This window comes from Carassius carassius, chromosome 21, assembly GCF_963082965.1.
Source record: "Carassius carassius chromosome 21, fCarCar2.1, whole genome shotgun sequence".
NCBI classification, from domain to species: Eukaryota; Metazoa; Chordata; class Actinopteri; order Cypriniformes; family Cyprinidae; genus Carassius; species Carassius carassius.
In genome coordinates this window covers 26,138,119-26,160,057 of record NC_081775.1, presented here as the reverse complement: position 1 = coordinate 26,160,057, position 21,939 = coordinate 26,138,119, and the positions used below count along the sequence as shown (strand labels likewise).

At 36.4% G+C, this 21,939-nt stretch overlaps 2 protein-coding genes across 3 annotated transcripts in view; one reads left to right on the top strand and one right to left on the bottom strand.

Annotated features, from left to right (window-relative positions):
- Window positions 1–12,325, bottom strand: part of LOC132098009 (mediator of RNA polymerase II transcription subunit 27-like) — a 62,515-nt gene extending 50,190 nt beyond the window's left edge. Inside the window, exons 1-2 of the mRNA XM_059504083.1 lie at window positions 12,087–12,325; window positions 11,589–11,733 (exon numbers count right to left, since the gene is read on the bottom strand). Of these exons, the coding sequence (XP_059360066.1) occupies window positions 11,589–11,733; window positions 12,087–12,289 (348 nt within the window). The 5' untranslated portion in view covers window positions 12,290–12,325. The remainder of the gene's footprint in view (window positions 1–11,588; window positions 11,734–12,086) is intronic.
- A 944-nt stretch (window positions 12,326–13,269) lies between these two features.
- LOC132098006 (netrin-G2-like) overlaps window positions 13,270–21,939 on the top strand; it is a 63,737-nt gene continuing 55,067 nt past the window's right edge. For both annotated transcript variants that reach the window (XM_059504081.1, XM_059504080.1), the window contains exons 1-2: window positions 13,270–13,879; window positions 14,985–15,591. In XM_059504081.1, the coding sequence (XP_059360064.1) occupies window positions 15,355–15,591 (237 nt within the window). In that variant the 5' untranslated portion in view covers window positions 13,270–13,879; window positions 14,985–15,354. The remainder of the gene's footprint in view (window positions 13,880–14,984; window positions 15,592–21,939) is intronic.

The following is a 21,939-nucleotide window of genomic DNA, read 5'->3' as shown; positions in this document are numbered from 1 at the left end:
CAAGCAAACGTCTCTGCATTATTCCATGCAACTAACTGCACATGCCCATCAAATCCAATATCTATTCAAAGAAGCTTCGCCGAGGAGGGAACAGCAAAACCATGTAACGAATATTAAGTACAAGTTGAAACAGCTCTCTTTGATCATTCGCCGCTTGTAACTCTACACTGAAAAATGATGAAATGACTGTTTGTACGAGTGCGTCTTTATCTAAAATCCCACCATAACTTTACACAGCCTTGAGGGGAAAATCGCCTAAATTTGTTCAACTCCATTCTACAAGCATTTGAGGGGTAGACTACTGGGAGAATGTAAAGGGTGTAGATATTATTACCATATTTGACTCCTACCAGACATATTTAATTTATAATCAGGTTTCTAAATGCTAGGTCCAGTTGCAAAGGCAAAAACTGTGTAGTTTCGAAAAATTTTAGAGGCATGTCAGCTAATATTGCTCATGGGAAACTGTCCCTTCACAAATTATAGTTTCATAGGATAAAAAAAGTTTGCTAAATGCCAAATTAGATCTTTCGAGAGTGCAAATAAATATGCAATTTAATGTATATGCAAGTTATAGCGCTGCATCTAATAAGAACAGCTCACTGGTATCTTGAATAAACTGATAGAATGAATAATCAAGACACAGCAGCAGCTGAAAATATTACATAGAGGCTGTTACATCCATATGCATAATCTACAGTCTCATTGAAAATATTTAGTCAAGCGATAATTAAGATATTAATCCCCATGCAATGAGAGATAGAAAACAGACACTTCAAGACTGGGAAGGTGGAAGAGGGAAAGAGGAAGAGACAGCTATGCTGCAGTCAAGGGGGTTAATTAATTTTTAAATATCAGCCAGGGATCACAAGGTCTAGGGTATTTTCTATGCCTGGTTCTCATAAATCAGGGTTATGAGTAACGCAAATGAGATCAGACATATTCCATGCAGGAAACCAATTTGGATTTAAACAAGTTTCTACAGGCAGTGATTGAATAAGGAAAGAGAGACATGTGATATCAAAAAAGTTTTAAAGGAACAGTTCACCCAAACATAAAAATATGCCTACTGTTTTTTTTTTAATGGAACTACCATAAATGTAGTTCAGAGGACTTTTGAAGTCAAATGACATCTCAATGTGAGGAAAAGAGTAAACTTCTGTTAATTTGTCATTCATTAATAATCCTGAAATCTCATTCATGTCCATGCTCAGGTTCAAAAGACGGCAAACGCACACTTGTCAAGTCTGAGATCATTGACAACAAAACTTTATTTGTAAAATAAGAACAGAATTTTCAGTTCGATTGAGAATCTATTACACAAAGCAATCATATGACTGTAGATGCACACAAGTCAAATAATATAGACTATATTCATAAATCAAATGTGATGTTTTTTGGCACTTTTTGTGATGTGATGCAGGTGTGAAAACTATTAACAGTTTAATTTTAACTACTTTTTTAGACACCATGCAATCGATAGCAAAAAAAATTGTTGCAGCCAGAATTTAAAAAGATAATTTTGCATAAATGGACAAAATACATTAAGCCCATAAAATCAGAATTTTATCGAATGGTACATGTTATACTGTGTAGTTGTTAAAAAAGGGGAAAAATACAAAACATTTGGAAAATTAAAGAATTTTGTTCCCAAGATTGATGGAATACATATGTGGTAACAGTTCTGCAACCATAGTAATATTAATTTTCTTATGTTACTGTAGAAATAATGTCAGTCATGTTCATTTCATGTGTTTCTTTGACAAAAAAAAAAAAAAAAAAAACTACCACTTCTATGCTCTGAAGGAAATTTTTCAATTTCATGTATCAATTCATATTAAATTTCAAATGTTTAGAAGGTTTAGAAAATGGAGCAAATATTCCTAAATTACCAATTACAATCTAAGAATCAAGTTGTGATGGCAATTAGGTTAAACCCTACAAAGTACCACCAAGTTCATCCAATTTTAACATCAACCAAAAACTTTACAAATAGACATCATCCCTACGGCCTTCTAAACAATTTAAATGAACATTCACTCATATGTATAGCAAGCACTGAAAAAAATATATCAAAAGGTTCTCGCCTGTCCCTTGCTCTTTTAATGAGGAATTAGCAGGCCGAGATGACCAGAGACCACTGTTCATTCAAAGTTACACTCCCTTGTCTTGGAACTAATAAGGAATCCAAGCTGGCTAAAGTTACCACATCAAACATTTTTCTCAGAGCAGTGCATTTTCAAAAGGTCGCTGTTTTTTTCCCCAGAACCTCTTAGTTTTTTCTCGTTCTTTTCTACCCTTTTTCGTCCCTTCGCGCCACGCTGATCTTTAAGACTGACCAGGCTATTAGTCCTCCCTGGCACGTCAATTGGCAGACACATGCTCCATCATTAACTGCAGGGCTGAAACATGTTGTGATGGCAAGTCCGCTGCTCTCTGATCTTATTGTAGGCTCTGGGTTTGAGGCCTGCCATTTGTTTCTTCTGACAGCTTCGTTCAAGACATGATTAAAGTGCCTAACCAGCTGCACGGTTCAGTACGATGTGAAAAGTCACGAGCCTCTGCAAAATTCACAGCATTCTTTTGATTATTTTGAGGGCAAATTTTTTTTTATAAAAATGTAGGCTTACATATAAATATCCATAATATGAACTCTGACACAAGGGACTGACTTATGATATAGCGTTTAGACACGCAGCCTATAGTGGTAACTCTTCTGTTCTCAACGGTTGTACAGCGAAGAGGTTAGAATTTACTGGACGTGAACAAAATCGTACATCTTTCTGCAAAAACAGGTGAAGACCCAGCAGCTATTGCAGACATCTCTATGAAATCCTGAAGTATAGATGCACGAGATTGATAAAATAAATGACTTTTTGTTTTTTATCTTTTACATTTTTTCCTCCACTTTAGCTCTTAAAAAAATATTCCAAGTGTGACTTCACTGATGCCGAACACCAATAGGGCTTGGGCACCAATAGGGCTTGTGGCACCATCAGTGTTGCCAGACGTACGATAATTATCGTAACGATGTACGATCAATAATGAAAAAAATCCCGTAATGTACGGTAATTTCAGAATTTTATGAAAATTCAAATGATGGTAGTTGCAGTTATAGGGCTTCTATACTCATACACGAAATCGGCTCATTACAGACACGATAAATGCGTTCATGTGCACTTCAGGGTGTGTTAAGAATGCAGGAGGGTGCCCTGCTTTAAAGCCAACGAGCACTTTGTTGCGGTCCATGACAGCAAGAACCCCTTCAACATCTGGCAAAACACAGTTTTCCAATGACAGCGGCTCATATGTGGAGGTAACTGCACGCAGCAAGAGCTAAATTCCTTCTTCACTGGATGCAACAAACAAGTGTTAAAAATAATTTTAATATGTTTTAATATGCGCCGCCACGCAGACAGTCACTGAAAATAATGGGATAGTATTTTGTCGCATTGCTTCAGTCCAACTATACAGCTAGTTATTTATTGTGGAAATATGCAGGTCTTGTCAAAATGTTGTTGGTTTAGAATAGATAAATAACTGTATTCACTCGTGTACGATATTTTTTTCCCAAATACGATAATTTTGAACTTCTGGTACGATACTTGGGCATTTACAATCTGGCAACACTGGGCACCATGTTTATGGCCTCCTTTACTGCTACTCGGACTACTGTGCATTGTTTAGACATACTCCCTCTCAACATTGAACATTGAAAATAAGGGAAATTTCCCGGGTTAATCATCCAAAATACGGGAAAATTTCAACATTCATCTTTCTGTCGCTATCCCTCTGCTGACAGCAAAAATTTGTACTACAAAACTGCTGCATTAACTAAGCGAGTTGTGAAGCCTAACGTGAAGTCTAACGTGACTTTGCTTACAGATTGGCGTGAATTCGTGCTCTCGTAACAATCACGCTTTTATCTTAAAAAAGCCAACATCACGCTAAGGTTTCTTTCAAGTAAGCAAAACGATGCTTTGAAAACATCTGTTTCGCTGGAAGGGCAAGGGTGTAAGAACAGGACAACAGTACAGAGAAAGACAGGTCCGATGGAAGGGCTAACGGGATATTTTACAGGAAAATACTAAAATGGGAAGACAGCGAGAAAAGAGCTCAAATACGTGAGAACCCCGGAAAAAACGGGAGGGTTGACAGTTACTAGCTACACTTTTGAAACGTAGTTAAAGTACATTTGTGAGTGGTTGTTAGCACTAACAGTTACTTAACTAGCAGCTACAGTAGGTGGAGCGCAGCTTACCGTTGTCCGGATTACTGTACTGTTTGCCGGCTTTATGATCTGCAGCTCCTAAACCCATCCATTTGTGAACCGCACATGAGACTCCAATGAGTTGTAGCTTGGGAAACTGTTCTGAAGTGTAGGCGCTCACAAAACAAACAAGGTAGCCGAAGATATCTGTAATTAGTGCTGGGCGGTAAACCGGTTCATACCGAAAACCGGTGTATATTTCCGTTGCGATGTTAACCAGGCCTGGTCCTCTCTCGTCCTTCACTGTCGTCGCTCCAGTTTTATATCCTTCCATCTCCTCCGTGGGACTCGAGACCGGTGGGTCGAACAGGTGTCGCTCATCTCCAATCACTCCACCGGCCTCGCTTTGTTCCCACGTCTCTCGGCCCCGCCCCACTCGTCACACACTTCTTGGAATATCAACCAGCAGAAAATGCATTGTACACCTGATTATGCATGAAAAAAAAAATGTAATAAACCGGAAAACCGGTATAATTTTGAAAAAAAAACAACGGTATATACATTTTTGGTCAAACCGCCCAGCACTATCTGTAATGCAAAAGTGCGGAAGCAAGTCGTCGTCGGTGCTCCACTCTTTGTTTGGAATTTTTTATATGGATCCAAACCGTTAATAGTGCTGATTTTGTCCGCATACCGGTCCCTGGCACCCCTATTTAGCTTATCCCTGTAAATCCCACAACCTTTTCACGATTTTAACATCTTTTTTCTTTCTCCCAACTCAGCTTCTTCTCGTTTGACTTGCTGAATGTTTACATTCACGAGGCCATCAACGTCCCAGAATGCTACGCAGCGCCCAAGCCCTCATATGTCGAATGTCACACGATTATTTGTGACACAAAGCATTTAATTCTGCATGAAGTGTTAAAGGGATAAAAACTAACAAAAGAAAAATATAAAACTGCCATCATTTACTAACCCTGATGTGGTGGCAAACCTACACTGACTTTTTTTTTCTACTGGGGAATACAAAAATTATTTTGAAGAATGTTGTGGTCCAACATTAAAAAGAAACTCATGCAGGTTTGGAACAACATAAAGGTGAATAAATTATGACAATTTTTATTTGTGGCTGAACTATCCTATTAAATTGTTAAATAAAGGTTTGTTTGTTTGTTCATTCATTCATTCGCTTTGTAAAAACATGGTAATGAAAAATATAAGATTCTACTGATATTAACAGTGACACTGTTTACTTGAAAAAAAGAAAATCATGAAGGTCTGGAACAAAGAGGGGAGAAGAGACAACATTTTCATTTTTGACTGAACTATTTCTTAGAATTTTTAAATAAAGGTGTGATTAATTATTTTATATATTTATTTTTGGTTAGCTGTGCATAGTAACTAACTAAAAAAAATCCGTAAATAAGTAGGAAATGCAAAACATTTAATTTTACTGGAACTGGCATGAATTACTGAAAAGTTTGTATCATGATTGCTCTAGTGGATAATAATATTGCAGGAGTGATATAAAATATAAAATACATCTCCACTGTTCCCGTAAGCTCATCAGGAGTCTTAGCGCTGTCTGAGCTAGCTCAACTGTATGAATATGATTTGAATTCACTCCATGTTTTAGAACAAAGTCAAATGTAGAATTTCTCTGAGATTAGATCCAATCTGTCTGAATGAAGAGACTGCTTATGTAAAGGTTCATTGTAAATTCCATGACCAAAGAATAGAGATTTTTCTTTAATACATAAGCAAATTACAACCTTAGCAATTTCACACAAGTGGGGCTAATTTCTGCTTCTTAATCTTTTAATCTCATTAGTTGTCCAGTTGTGCAAGCCAGTCACTTAACAAGAAGAATATCAGAGTGCCGTTTGCAAAGTGACCTTGGGAAAGTCATTTTACTCACAGAGTTTCTTTCAATCACAGTCATACGCACTTATGATGCATGCTTACATGTTATACAAAGGCAATTAAAGGGAAACATGTTTGGCCCTTGGTTACTAGCTGTCACTCACCATCGCTCCAGAAATCTCAAGGTCTCCTCCTTCCTGAGGCTTTGGCTTCATTAAATGGGAAGTGCATTTGCATAATGTTACTTGTAATGCAGTAAATAGTGTAAAAATATGGTGGGCAGAGACCAAAAATAACCAATGCAACAACCAGATTTCCCTCCTCACTTGAACTTGATTAAAGTGAATTACTAAATAAAAATTTTACATTTTACAGTATATATAAAGATACATTTCCATGCCAGACCACTCATTTGATTGATATCAAGTGATATTGAATGGAATATGTTTATGCTCCTTTTTTTGTCTTTAACATAATAAATGTTATTGAAACGTCATGAAGGTGAGTAAATAAATGTAATTTAATTGTGTCTAATGTTTCTTTAATTTTCTATTCTATGAAAAACATTTTTTTTTTTTTTTACAAAACTAAGCCAACGAATGTATTTTCCCTCTACCCAAGTTTTAACCCCCGAGACACAAAAACAAACTCTCTGAGAAAACAAAAATTTAAATCATGAAATATTTCTGCAAAAAAGTCTGGAATGTCACATAATTCATGTGCTCCTGGCAGCCCCGAGTCTGCTGGCACGAGGGGAGCTCTAGTATTTCTATGACAGTATAAAATTTTCATGTCTTAACTGTGTCTCTCTGTGCACCCTGACATCTCGGTTGTACTGACAGAGCACAACCACATCTCAAATACAATTAAACAGTCATAAACCATCTTAAAAGAGGCTTTAAAGTCATGCAACAAAGTCAAGAAGATCCTATGATACATATAAACTTTTGTGGCAATACCAGTGCTGTCCGATAGTTTGTGACAAAAGCTGGTCAAGTGGTCTGGGAAAAAAGAAGGTTCGTTGTTTTTGGTTTCAAAATATACCTGCATTATTTTGTCCTTAACATTTTCTAATGTAGAATGCTTCTGACTTAAAAAGACAAAAAAAAAAAAAAAAAATCCTAAGACCTCAGGAAGAAGTGGACCTTGAGATTCCTGAGACAAAACACATCAGGACATAATGAGGGTGAGTGACTACCGTATTTTCCGGACTATAAGTCGCACTTTTTTTCATAGTTTGGCTGGTCCTGCAACTTATTGTCAGGTGCGACTTATTTATCAAAATTAATTTGACATGAACCGAGAGAAATGAACCAAGAGAAATGAACCAAGAGAAAACATTACCGTCTCCAGCCGCGAGAGGGCGCTCTATGCTGCTCAATGCTCCTGTAGTCTACCACTGAAGACATAGAGCGCCCTCTCGCGGCTGGAAACGGTAATGTTTTCTCTTGGTTTTTGGTTCTAAATAAATGCGACTTATAGTCCAGGTGCGACTTATACATGTTTTTTTCCTGATCATGACGTATTTTTGGACTGATGCGACTTATACTCAGGTGCGACTTATAGTCCAAAAAATATGGTACTAGCCAAAGGCAAGACATGATATATTCTTGATATATTCACTCTCAAATCCAACTGGACCAACTTTAACAGACTGCAGCATGTGAACAGATTATATACTCACTAAAACTCCAATTAGCAAAATTTTAAGATGGTCTTTGGCAAAGATGCAACTGTGAAACGTATCTAATCCTAAATTCAAACTGATATCGGATGCCCACACCGCAGGTTGACGGGCCACCAGAAACCACCTCGAAGGAGACAATGGCCAAAAACAGCCATACTAAAAGCAGCAAGTGCATTAATCCTGGGGTAATTTGAATGACGGAAACAACCGTATCGATCGCGTTTACAGTGGGGCGGGGGTTGTGCTGTCTGGGCAGACAGTGCGGAAGCATCAATACTTCTGCAGAGAGGCTTGGTTTGGCCTCACGCCCGTGTTTGCCTGCATAGAGTCCAGCCCAGACACACGCTCCGACCCTCAGAGTGTGGGAAAACAGCTGGCCTACCACCCAGAGGGCAGAAGAAACTCACAAACCGTCCTGATGCAGTACCGCCTCACACTAATGAGACTAGTAGAAAGCAGACATTTAGTTAAGGTTTTCAAACAAAAAGATCTGAAAGTTTTGACCTCAAGAGTCAACATGAAACCCAATTTAAGCCAATTTACTTTAGTAAGTCCTCTCATAACTGATGAAATATGCATTATTGTTTCGGTTATTTTCCTGTTTATTCTTGTGAAGCTGCTTTAAAACAAGCTATACTGTATGAAGCACTATATAAATAAACGTGACTCGACTCTTAGGTTGTATTATGCAACTGTAATCTAATCTGAAATGTATTGTTTTCACAACCGTTAAAAGTAAAGTAGGTCATTTCTAAACCACTAGTGGCACCAAACTGAATTGAAAAAAGTGGAGGAAAAGCAAAAGTTACAGGCAGTGTTATTTTATAATTGAGATACTATTAAAGTTTTTAATTAGCACGTTTATTTTTTTCAGTGTTCATTGGAATTTTAGTTATTGTTTTGGTAATTTTGTGTTTATATATATATATATATATATATATATATATATATATATATATATATATATATATCTTTATAGTTACAATAAAATAAATAAAAAAATTTAAATTGTATTTTAGTACACCAAATTTAGATAAAAAATATGAAATGTTAAATAAATGTACTTTACCTTTACTTTAGTTTAAAGTTAAAATAGGGTATACATCATATTTATAGGCTATACATAATATATTATATATAGGCTATTATTCGAATATCAATTCATAATAAATAAATAAACCAATATGGTGCTAATAATAAATTCATAAGTAAATAACCAATTGTGCCATTGCAATTGTGCATTTCTTAAAAAATACAGACACTGTGACATAGAAAGGGATGCACAACCACTTAACTGGAAAAAAGGAATTAAAAAGTGTCAATAAAAGCACCTCTGGGCAAGAAGAGGCATGAAACATTTCAAAACAATTCAATGACAAAAAATAAAGTTTTATTTATTTGAATGTCTAAAAAAAAAAAAAAAGACACCTACCACTGATGTTTCAAGAGCTTTTCTGTGAAATAGCAATGCTGAAAAGATCTGACTTTGCACAAAGAAGCTGACCTGTGTACACCTACGAGCAGTGTGAAGAGAGCAACTGATGAGTAGCTTCTATTGATTGAGCACTTTAACCCCAGTTATTCTGCACCAAAAACCTGCCATACATTCAACAATTCATGCAGGAAATCCAAACAGGTAATCAACTGCAAAACATCTGAAATTAAGAATTAAACCACTGCTTTGTGCGTTGTCTCCCAGTCTATCATAATGCTACCTGCATCACCTGAAAGGGTGAAGCATCAAAGAACTCAAGAACAGAGCAGACATCCTGTGAAATTGCATTTACAGTAAGAATAGCAAATCTTGTTCAATAACACTTAGGACAGAAGACCTACTCAAGATCAAAAGAAGTCAAAGCACTCAGCCGTAATGGATATTGAGCAAATGTTGGTTCTGCTGTGAGAACACCCACATCTATTGAATCTCAAGTGTGTGCTCTTCTGCCAAGACATGGTGAGCGTTCTATTGAGAGGATTCGCTCGAGGACCTTGATCCAACGAGAACATCATTTTACAGCTGTTTCAGGAACAAAAGAAGATTTACTAGGCAAGAAGTAACAACTCTATTTTCTGTCGAATTAGGCAGACGGACTTGGCGAGCTTTTTCACATTTCAAACTTCTCACATTGCTTTAAGCAAATCACAGATACAAGCTATAATGTGTCTCATTGATGCGCTGCGAATTAGATCATCAAACTGTAGACCGGCTTCCTCATGATTATAGTATTAAAGTATTATTAGATGCAAGATGATATTCAATTCCATGTCTCAACTGAGTCTGACGCCCATGATGATGTGAGTCTTGTATTCATGTTCGTCTGGAATTCATGGATGTATGTGTAGTAACTTTTAATATTAAATGCAGACATTGTCCATACTGTCCACTAAGGCAAAAAACTCTTTAACCAACACCTCCAATTTCCATAGAACGCAAAATATTCTTTTTTAAATATATGATGCTACAAATCTGTTCACTTAGCGATTATATCATTGTGTAGAACACAAATAAACTACAATATGCATCTTTGTTTACATACTGAAGACTAGGACTTTAATCATGATCACGAAGTCTGTGATATTTTATGGTTATTGATCCTGAAAACATTGAATTTTGACATTTGCGTTGTCTTTCATCGATAACAAGCCTCTAGTTTTGATGCTTGAAGTTGCCATGTGTTTAGGACTTAATTCCCCCAATTAGCATTTTTCTTCTAAATGTTTACATTTTCTGCCCAGTGTTTTACGTTTTATTTTTTTTTAAATTTTTTTAAATATACATTATTTTTGTATCAAATGTAACCACTATAAATAAAATGCTTTTGTCTTCCGAAAGTTTCACCAATGAGAATTTCAAACACTTACATGACTTTTCCATTACCTTTCCAATGACTAATCATATACCGTTTAAAAGTTTAGTCAGAAAGTATTTATTTATATATATATATATATATATATATATAAATACTTTGACTAAACTTTTAAACTTTTAAACTTTTTATATATATATATACACACAAAAAAATTATTTTTATTTTGCAAGGATGCATTAAATTGTTCAGTGAAGAATGGCAAAGACACAAAATACAGTACTAGTCAACATTTGAAGTAGATCAAAAAAGGAGTCTTTAGACAAGAACACATTTTGGTTTTAGGACAATTTAAATGAAAGGTTTTGATCCACTTCAAATGTTGACTAGTGTTCCTTATATTTATTATTATTATTATATAACTTATAGTTATTTCTGTGACCTTCCTATTGATCAAAGAACACTTGAGAAAAAAAAAAACATCATGGTTTCCACAAAAATATAATACTAAAAATAATAATAAATGTTTCTTGAGCATTAAATCAGCATATTATAATAATTTCTTAAGGATCATGATTGGAGTAATGAAAATCCAGCTTTGCCATCAGAGAAATAAATTACATTTTTAGTATTATTTCACATTATTCGTTTTTTTTTTTAATGCATTTTGATCAAATAAATGCAGCCCTAATGAGCATCAGAGACATCTTTCTTAAACATTAAAAATAAAATCTTGCTGACCCTACATTTTGAAAAATCCATATATCTTTTTCAAAGCATGGAGAAAAAAAAAAAACCTTTTTAACTATGTCCAAGACTGTGGTAACCCTGGACCACATGAAGGTGACCCTCTATTCCGTGATTCAGTATTGAACATATTTCTGGAGTGATATATTGCTGAAGTCTGAATAGACCATTTACAACATTTATCATTTAAACTTCATTCCATTACCTTTAAACCTCCTGTGTGTTGCATATAAAGCCTATAATGCAAGGAATCAGCAAAATGCTGACAACTTACTTTATTGGACCATTTGTAAGCCTGGAGAAGCTGGCTGTAGAGAGGTGTTTTGTCCTGAACGGGGTCTAAACTGAGCAGTCCACTGTTGTGTAAGGGGTGACTCTCTGACGGCCTGCCAACCAAATTACTGAGACGCTCCAATTCACTGCAGAAACAAGAAACAAAAGTGTTTTTTACCATACATAATGAAACCGATGTAACATATGATTACATCTTTTTAATTATGGTTCCCAAAGCCAAGATTAAATCAAGGTATTTTAATTTACTGAGCCATAATTAAAAAGATGTCAGTCATTATTTAGAAAAAACATACCATAATACATTAAAATCAAAATAAATTAATGTGGGAATTCATAATCTCTCATAATGCCGAAAGCAGTGGGTAGTAGCATGGTACCATTGTTTAATACAATAGGCAAACACTTGCATTTTGGCAGTGACTATGTTTACCTTTATAACATTTCACACGGTTACTGAATTCTTAGACAATTAACTCACTTTAAGTCGCGATTGACTGACTGTAAATTATCTTGGAATTCAGTTATAAAGTCTTTCTCCCGCCCTTCAAGGGTCTCCTTATTTTTCATCCCATCTTTAAGAGAATCGAACACCCTGGTGACACTCGATCGAAGAGCCTGGATGGCATTAATCGCTTGAGAAAACGCTTCTAAATTCACTCCAACATTCATAACGTCCGCCATGGCTGCTGCGTCCGCGAAAACTGGCGCACGAGTGACGTCACTGACACTGAAGGGATGATGGGATTTGTAGTTTCTAACAGGGGCTCGATCGTTCACTTTTGTATTAGTCGTTTATTGGTATACCAATAGTCTAACACAAGCAAAATGATTGATAGAATCATGTTTTATTCTTTAATAAAATCGTAATTATAAGAAAATGACTCAAATGACGAAAGCTAAAAGGTTTGCAAATAAAGTTGCAGTTTTGGAAAGTGGCAGTAGGTTATATCTAATTTCTGTTTTAATCTAATATCTTGTTTGTAATCAAAAACTCACTATTTCTGTCATTGTTTAAATTTATACGTCACGGAAAGTATATGCGATGACTGTGCATGCCATCGTGTTTTGGGCAGCTACCGTGATGAACAGCGACATTAGACGACCCAAACAGCATTCTTTTAAATATTTTAGAGTAGGCTAAAAGTGTCATTTATCATATGTTAAATGTGCAACCATGTTACATGCAATGCGATTTTCGTGGTTTCAGACTATTTAGGCTATTTATTTGTATGTTTGTTATTTAGGTTGGCTGTTGCTCATCGAAATTGCACACCTCATAAATCGAATATAGCCTAAATAAAATAGGCTAAAAATATATAAATACCTCCTGACATGCTGATGATCAGCATTTTCTGAGAATTAAACATATTTTTACCGAGCATTTGTTAAAAAATAAAATAAGAAAGCATGTTTGATTTGCTAATTTATTCGGAGTGCATTCAATTCACTAGATTGTCCGTCAAAAAAAAAACGCTTTTATTGTATCCTCGATTATGAAGCGCTTTCGACGTTTTACTGTCATTCTGTTATGTGTTATTTATTCATTTATATAAGTTACCACAGTTTTACTGCAGTAGGTTAATACTTCTAACGTGTTATTCTGTAAGGGTTGGACTTGTTAGTAGGCTACGCTGTGAGAGGAGACTGGAAAACCTCAGCCTCGGATCTGTCTCTTTAAGCGGGGCGGACGGCCTCATCTTCTGCTGGGACGGTTGAGCTCTTCAAGCCCGTAGTTAAACTTCTGCTCCACACTAGTTAGACTAGACAAGACATGCAGCTTGCAGTGAACAAAAGTATTTTCATCGAGGTCTGTAAAAGACAAATGAAAGTCAGATATTGCGATGCGCAAATAGATAGGAACAGTAGAGTGAGTGGAGCAGGAGCGCGGATGGAGTAAGACAGGATGGGAATGGGAGGTGTGTGAAGTCTGTCCTTGAACGCACAGGACAGAGGCATCAATGAAGGCAGGGACAGAAACTTTAGATGCACGTTTTTCAGGCAATACATGATTTGCTTCGGAGCAGTCTGGATGTAGGGCATCTATCTAGAATGCTTTCCAACAAACTACGTGTCAGCCGTAGAAAGCACGAAGGAGAACGCGTTTGCTGTGATCTACGGAGAGGAGTAACGTGTGCATGTGTTTCTCATACATCTCTAGTGATATGGCAGGGAACTGACTGAGAGAGAGAGAGAGAGAGAGAGAGAGAGTGAGAGTTTATACGGAAGAAATTCATCTGGGAACAGTAAAAGGTGCTGATCTCTGGAACCAAGGTAAGGTTACTCAAGTGTGTTACTTATTTAGTCTACGTATTTTGGTCATTGAATATTCTCAGTCGCTTATAAACGATCAAAACACGGGCAGCATTTCAGAAGATGCTCTTTGATGAATTCACAACTTTAGCTTATGAGAAATAGGTTAGGTTATAGTCTATTAAAATCCCCGGATGTTTTGGGAAAAGTGCTTTTAACTAAACTTGTTTGCTCCGTTTTCTAACAATTATTTGCTCATCTCTTTAGCCATTGATTTGCATTTCTGATCGCCGTTTTATTTGTAAATAAACACAATAACATTGTGTAATATTTGCGCGCATTTCATGTTACGTCATAATATAATTTATTTATTCGCATTCTTTTGGAGCGTGTCCTTTTCGGATGACCTACGTAGGCTATACATTTAAAAAAAAAAATTGTTTTCCATTGCAAAGTGGAAAACTGCACTGCATAAGGAATATGTGCACTTGGAGAAAGTGACAGGTTCTCAAAGCTCTGCATTAAAAGTTCTCTACATTATAACAGAAATATTACACTTTGGGTGGAAAATTGTCGTAAAATACAATGACGGTGTTTTAATCATACTGTTGTCTGTTACTTTACAGTTCCAAACTGTATACATAATAAAATGTTAGTTATTCATATAATTAATAATGTTAATATAAAACGTGCTGATAAAAACACAATATAATATAATACTGTGTAATAATAATACCGCATGGTGACTTTAAAAGTAATCATAACCTAGGCTATATCTCAAGCATCTGTGACAAATGAAAACTTGTGAAAACACGGCACATTATTACTCGAACAACAAACATCATCAGAGCAGCACATGATATTAAAAATGCATAACATTTAATTTAAAACATAAGGCATTATTTTATATTCATATATTTTCTTATAATAAAAACCATCATTTTGACAAAATAATATCTTAACAGTATAGATAATGCCTTGCTAAATGTACTTTTTTTTCATGAACTATAATGCAACTGCATGCATTGTGTTTTCATATATATTTTACTGTATGTTAGGTAACTGTATGGAATACAGTATATGTTGCTTATTTCCATTTGCCCCCCCCCCCCTCCTATTTCTATAGGCAACCCATCAGAAATGAAACAGCTATTCTCATCACACGTGAATCTTAGACTGGACTCTGACACCAGGCATCATCTGACTGTGCAAGAACCACTGAATGTACCTCATATCTCTGAACTGAAGTGACATTCATCCCTGGAGTTGAAGTCAGCTTCCACGTATAGAAATTGAACATTGAATTTTGAAGATGTCGCAACAGATCTAAAAATTACACCGCAGTGGGAACACATTTTACATTAACTTGCACACAGTTTTTCACTGAGGACCAGACTTTACCCTTTTGGCACCATGATGGATATTCGATATTTCACAATCTAAATAATTTCCATGCTGATAAACCTAATAGCTGTGGCGCCCCTTGCCTTTCTCTCATGCCCATGGACCCATCCAGTGCCATGCTCTCACAGGCGCTCCTGCTCTTACAGTGCATTATTCTGACGCTCGGCCAGTACGATATCTGTAAGTCGCTGGTCAGCACAGACGATGGACCAACATGGGAATATTACGCTTGCCAGCCAAAACCCAGGTCCATGAAGGAGTACATGCAGATTAGAGTGGATCCTCCCGATATCACATGTGGGAATCCACCGGAGAGGTTCTGCACTCTGGTGAGTTTGGACTGGATCGCTTTTGGCTTTGCTGCTTTGTCAGTTACATCTGTTCCACTGGAACAGCTTGTGTTTCCATGCAAAAATAGTTTGTAATTATGTTCATTTATGATATTGCAAGTTTGATGGATTTTCGCAAAATCATCACATATATGTACTTTTAACACAATGTGATTATTAGTATTATTATTATTGTGAATTTCAGGATGTGAGTCAGTGTATTAAAATATTTTAAAGGGTCAGAAACAAAGCCAAAAATGAAAAGGGTGTTTTATTTACCCTCATGTCAATTCCAAACATGTATGACTTTCTTTCTTCTGTGGAGCACAAAATAGGATATTTGGAAGAATGTTGGTAATCAAACAGTTTTGGTTCCCATTCACTTCCTTTGTATGGTTTAAAAGCATATCGCTATGAATTCTTCTTTCTGTTGAACACCACTTTTAAAAATATTGTTAATCAAACCATTTCGGTTCTAATTCACTTCATTATACTTTTTGACTGTATAAAGGAAATGAATGGGAACCGAAACTATTTGGTTACCAACATTCTTCAAACTATCTTCTTTTGTTTTCCACAGAAGAAAAATTTGTACAGGTACTTTGAATGACATTAAGATAACTATGATGACAGAATTTCATATTTGGGCGCACTGTCCCTTTAAAAAAGCAAATAATCGGATAAAAATAGTTAGACTGTGTTTATTTTTGGAATGAGAGGATAAAAGAAAGCAAAGAGATCTAATATTACAGTAAGATCTGACACAAGAATGCTAAAAAGTGTCCAAGTAACCCTGATATGTCTAAACACAGATTATACAGTAATCTGGAACATGTAGCTTTTAACAATGTGTTTGCTCAGAGAGTCAACAAAGCCTGAGTTTATGTGTAAATTTGCCCACACAGCTGTTATTCAGTGTAGTTTCCCTCCGTGCATGAGACATCAGCCATGGCAGGATTATCTGTGTAAATCATCTCAGGTTTAGCACCGAGCGTGAGGGCGCAAACAATTTGCATCTTTCCAGGGCAGATCTGGTGACCGATCGACACCACATTCGGGATACTCTGCGACATACTTGGGAAGAGCGATTAGGGCAATCACAAGCATGAAAATATTATCCATTCTAACACTGATGGTCAGTGTTAAAGTGCCTCTATTAAGCCATTTTTAGGGTTCCTAATATTGTTTTGGGAGTCTCCTATAATAGGATTACATGCATGCAAGGTCAAAACTCGCTTTCATTTTCTCAAAATATGCATTTTAATATCACCTCATTTTCCAGCTATTCTCAAACGATTCGTTCGAAGCAGTTCAAAGATTCAGTCTCTCTAAACCCCTCCTTTCCGTGAGCCTGCTCTTCTCTGATTGGCAGATGGCCCAGTCTGTTGTGATTGGTCTACCGTGTACAGCGCGTCGGATAAGATACGCCTATTTCAATAGTTCTGTATTTTGAACGCTCATTAGAAAATATAAACTTATATTATCTATCATACTTACAGGTTGTGATCTAGTGGAGCAGCTGGTCCAAATAAACAGGATACTGATCCATCTTTTTTGAACTCCCTGAGATTAGACAAGCAGTCATCAGTAGAATGACGTGTTTGTGAATGGTGTCAAGTTGTTTGCTGCCGGCCAACGTAGAACATAGACGGACATTATGCAAATGTGTTACCCCGTGATGCGTAGCCTTCACGGAATATGGGATTCAAATCAATTAATTAATTACTAAAGACTTGTTTAGGCTGTAGAGAATCGATTCTTTATTTTGGGAGACAATAACTTTATTTATTGTGCACTTTCAGCTTTACAACATTGCAGATAATTACACTATTGGAAATGGCATAATAGGGGCACTTTAAGAGGGGTGAATTTTATGCCCTCTGTTAGGCTGGTGAGGTATGAGTCTAGCAAAAGTTAATCTCCATCAGAGATGCTTTGGGAATTTAGCCAGAAGCTTGATTGCACAATAATCGGATAGAGGATTTGTCCAGCTGGACTGACACTACGCATGAGGCCCGGAGACGGAGCGCTGCCTCTGACGGGGTGCTAATTCACACATTTAGACTGTGTGGATAAAAGACAGGATGCCGTGGAGGGGGCGGACCAGACATTGCTCATTCAATGACATCATTCTCTCAGCATATACCGAGCGGCTCACACAGTGACAACGGGTGGGTAGGTAGCTGGACTGTGAAGAGAGTCTGAATTCAGTCACCAAAATCGTTTTTCAAGAGGCAAATGTACTGCCAAGGCATAGTGATTCAAGAGTGATGGATTTAGTTGTCAAGGGTAAAAGTAGGAGTTCATAGTTTTCAAATTCAGTGTGAAAGAAAGGATACAGTTCTTTGAAGCTTGCCGTTCTTTTGCTGTAACCTATAGAAAGGCTGTGAAAATGTCACAGAGACCACAAATAGTGCTTAAGTGATATGGGTCGCCCTGTTACCAGCTTCTTTTCAGCTTGTGATATACCTGTCCCTCGATCTCTCAGATTGGATCTAAGGCCATTGCTTGGGTTTTCTATGCAATTTAGGGCTGAAATCTGAACACATTTTAAACACTAGGCCTCATATACACCCACTTTGAAAATAGTTACAGAGGAAAAACTGGGTATCATACATTAAACGAATAACAATCACACACTAACAGACTTTCGAAGTCCTTGAGATGTAAAAACAGTATAGGCATCATTACACAGCTAAGCTAAGGCTGCTCTATGCCAGCTCAAAATTCAGTGGAAAGATACAATGCCACATTAAAGGGTTAGTTCGCCCAAAAATGAAAATTAGGCTGCGTTTTACTCACTCAGAGTTATCCTAGGCCTATATGGCTTTCTTGTAAAAAATTGTGGGAGCTGTGTGAGACATATTTTTTTCATGGAAGGGTCCTTTTTATTTAACTTCTTTTGGACTGAAGGATAGCAAAACCTGCTGACTGCAATGATAGAGCTTGAAAGATCAAAGACAATTTTTTATATAACTCCGACTGGATTCATCTGAAAGAAGAAAGTCATATAGACCTAGGATTCCTAAAACGCAGCCTTATTTTCAATTTTTGGGTGAACTCACCCTTTAAAGCCAGACTTGGGGTGTATTCACAACTGTCTTGTTTGGTTTGATTGAATCGAACTCAAGTTCATTTCCCTCTTGGTGTGGATCTTTTGGGCAGGTGTGAATACAGCAATCACACTCAGGTGCGGACCAAACAACCGTACCGAGACCAGGCTGAAGAGGTGGTCCAATGGATGACCTTAGCACACGTGTGGTTTTGTTTACAATTTCTGGTTCACTTGGAAAAAGTCCCTAGTATCAAAGCATACAGTTGTAATTCCTGTATAAATATATTTATGTCACCTTTGAGCAGCATTAAACAGATACTGTACTTCAATGCCACTTCAGAATCATTTCTGTGCCACATTTGCAGTGTAAATTTAGCATTTGTGTTCTAAAGTCGTCTCAGATAGTCTGACCATCATACATTAGTGATTTTCTATGAAATCTGTCAACTCAAATCTGCAGTCCGACTCTGATTTTTGGCAACTATAACGTAAACTTGTCCAGATTATAAATCATAAAGCAAAACTTTTGAATTTTTGTGCATTTCTGCCTTTAACCAAAGTACAATTCAAATCAAATTTTAATTACAAGAAAATATATAGAAATCTGCCAGGATAATCTCAAAACATTGATTATGTAGCTGACACACAAATGATTCTTTGCAATGTAATATAATACAATAGTTTAAATATGAAAGCACATTGTATTATATAATAGCATAATAATAGAATATAATATAATAGCATGATCTAAAGTAGACGACATATATAATATTAAATTAAAATTCAATTTAAAATAATAAGAATTTGGACACCAAATCATTAGAATGATTTCTGAAGGATTTTGACATTGAAGACTGGAGTAATGACACTGAAAATTCAGATTTGCATCACAGGAATAAATTACATTTCTAAATATATTAAAACAGAAAACTGAAGTTTTTTGGATAAAATAAATGCAGCCTTGATGAACATAAGAGACTTATTTAAAAAACAACTTACCAACCCTAAACATTTAAATGGTAATCTAATCGATTTTAATATAATTTAATAAAAAAAAAATAACAAATAGAAAATGTAATATTTTCTTTGACACGATTTCTTGAAATAACATCCAGAGCACACAGCTACACCAGCTATTCACTGTCAGTTATTTATCAAAAATCACAATTGGCCATAATTCCTGCAAGTTTGATTTTTTTCTATATTGCACCATATGAAACTTTCTGTCCTTATCTGCTATTCATACAATAACCCGACACAAGGGCGTGTATTTCGTGCATACTGATTACAGAATATTTTTTCCATGCCGACCTGAGACGGCTTACTGAGCAGAAGAAACTAGAGATGAGTTTTAGGAGAAGGGTGTAGTCATGTCCTTCCCTGTCAGCACTTTCTTCTCAGATCGATAAAAGCTGACTGTTCATCCACTGATCAGCCTGCTCTGCATTCAGATGTTGAGCGAGAGGGAAGGAGGGAAGAGGGGCCAGGCACCTTAAACTGAGGAGACCTTCTGGCATTCACAAGATCAAATTTACTCCATGTGAGAATAACTCCCTGGTTCTGCAGTCACAGTGTGTTTTAAAGTCGTAGTGTTAAAGAAAAGTGATCCACGCCTGTTTACGTTCACAACTCCGGGGATTAAATGTAGCATGAGACGTCCTTCACAGGAAGCAACTGGCCTGTGACTCTTAGCAGTTGTAGGTGAATCATTTATTGCTACTGTAATGTTTTCAAAGCAATGAAGGCTAAGTGGAAAAATTATAGCACACAATATTATATAATAGCATGAAATAAAAAAAATACAAGACCTCATACAGGCCTATACAAAAAAGAAAAGAAAATTGATTTAGATAATATATATATATAATATATATATATATATATACACTCACCTAAAGGATTATTAGGAACACCATCATTCACCTTCAGAACTGCCTTAATTCTTGTTGATGGAGATTTGTGGGATGCACATCCAGGGCACAAAGCTCCCGTTCCACCACATCCCAAAGATGCTCTATTGGGTTGAGATACAGTGAACTCATTGTCATGTTCAAGAAACCAATTTGAAATGATTCGAGCTTTGTGACATGGTGCATTATCCTGCTGGAAGTAGCCATCAGAGGATGGGTACATGGTGGTCATAAAGCGATGGACATGGTCAGAAACAATGCTCAGGTAGGCCGTGGTATTTAAACGATGCCCAATTGGTACTAAGGGGCCTAAAGTGTGCCAAGAAAACATCCCCCACACCATTACACCATCAACACCAGCCTGCACAGTGGTAACAAGGCATGATTGATCCATGTTCATATTCTGTTTATGCCAAATTCTGACTCTACCATCTGAATGTCTCAACAGAAATCGAGACTCATAAGACCAGGCAACATTTTTCCAGTCTTCAACTGTCCAATTTTGGTGAGCTCGTGCAAATTGTAGCCTCTTTTTCCTATTTGTAGTGGAGATGAGTGGTACCCGGTGGCCTCTTCTGCTAGTAGTAGTAGCCCATCCGCCTCAAGGTTGTGCGTGTTGTGGCTTCACAAATGCTTTGCTGCATACCTCGGTTGTAACGAGTGGTTATTTCAGTCAAAGTTGGTCTTCTATCAGCTTGAATAAGTCGGCCCATTCTCCTCTGACCTCTAGCATCAACAAGGCATTTGTCATCGCCCATAGGACTGCCGCATACTGGATGTTTTTCCCTTTTCACACCATTCTTTGTAAACCCTAGAAATGGTTGTGCTTGAAAGTCCCAGTAACTGAGCAGATTGTGAAATACTCAGATCGGCCGTCTGGCACCAACAACCATGCCACGCTCAAAATTGCTTAAATCCCCTTTCTTTCCCATTCTGACATTCAGTTTGGAGTGCTGTCAAATGATTAATCATGCTTAATCGCATCCAAAATAAAAGTTTTTGTTTATGTTATATGTGTATACTATGCATATTTATTATGTATATATAAATACACACATATACAGTATATATTTTGTACAGTATTATATTATATATTTAATATATAAACTTAACATCTTTTTATTAAATATATCCATGCATATGTGTGTGTATTTATATATACATAATAAATGTACACAGTAAATAAACAGATATTATGTAAACAAAAAATGTAAACTTTTTGATGCTATTAATCGGGATTGATCGTTTGACAGCCTTAGTATGTGTGTGTGTGTGTGTGAGTGTGTGTGTCTATATATATATATATATATATATATATATATATATATATATATATGCATTACATAATAGATAAAAGAAAATATACAACATGTCATATATAAT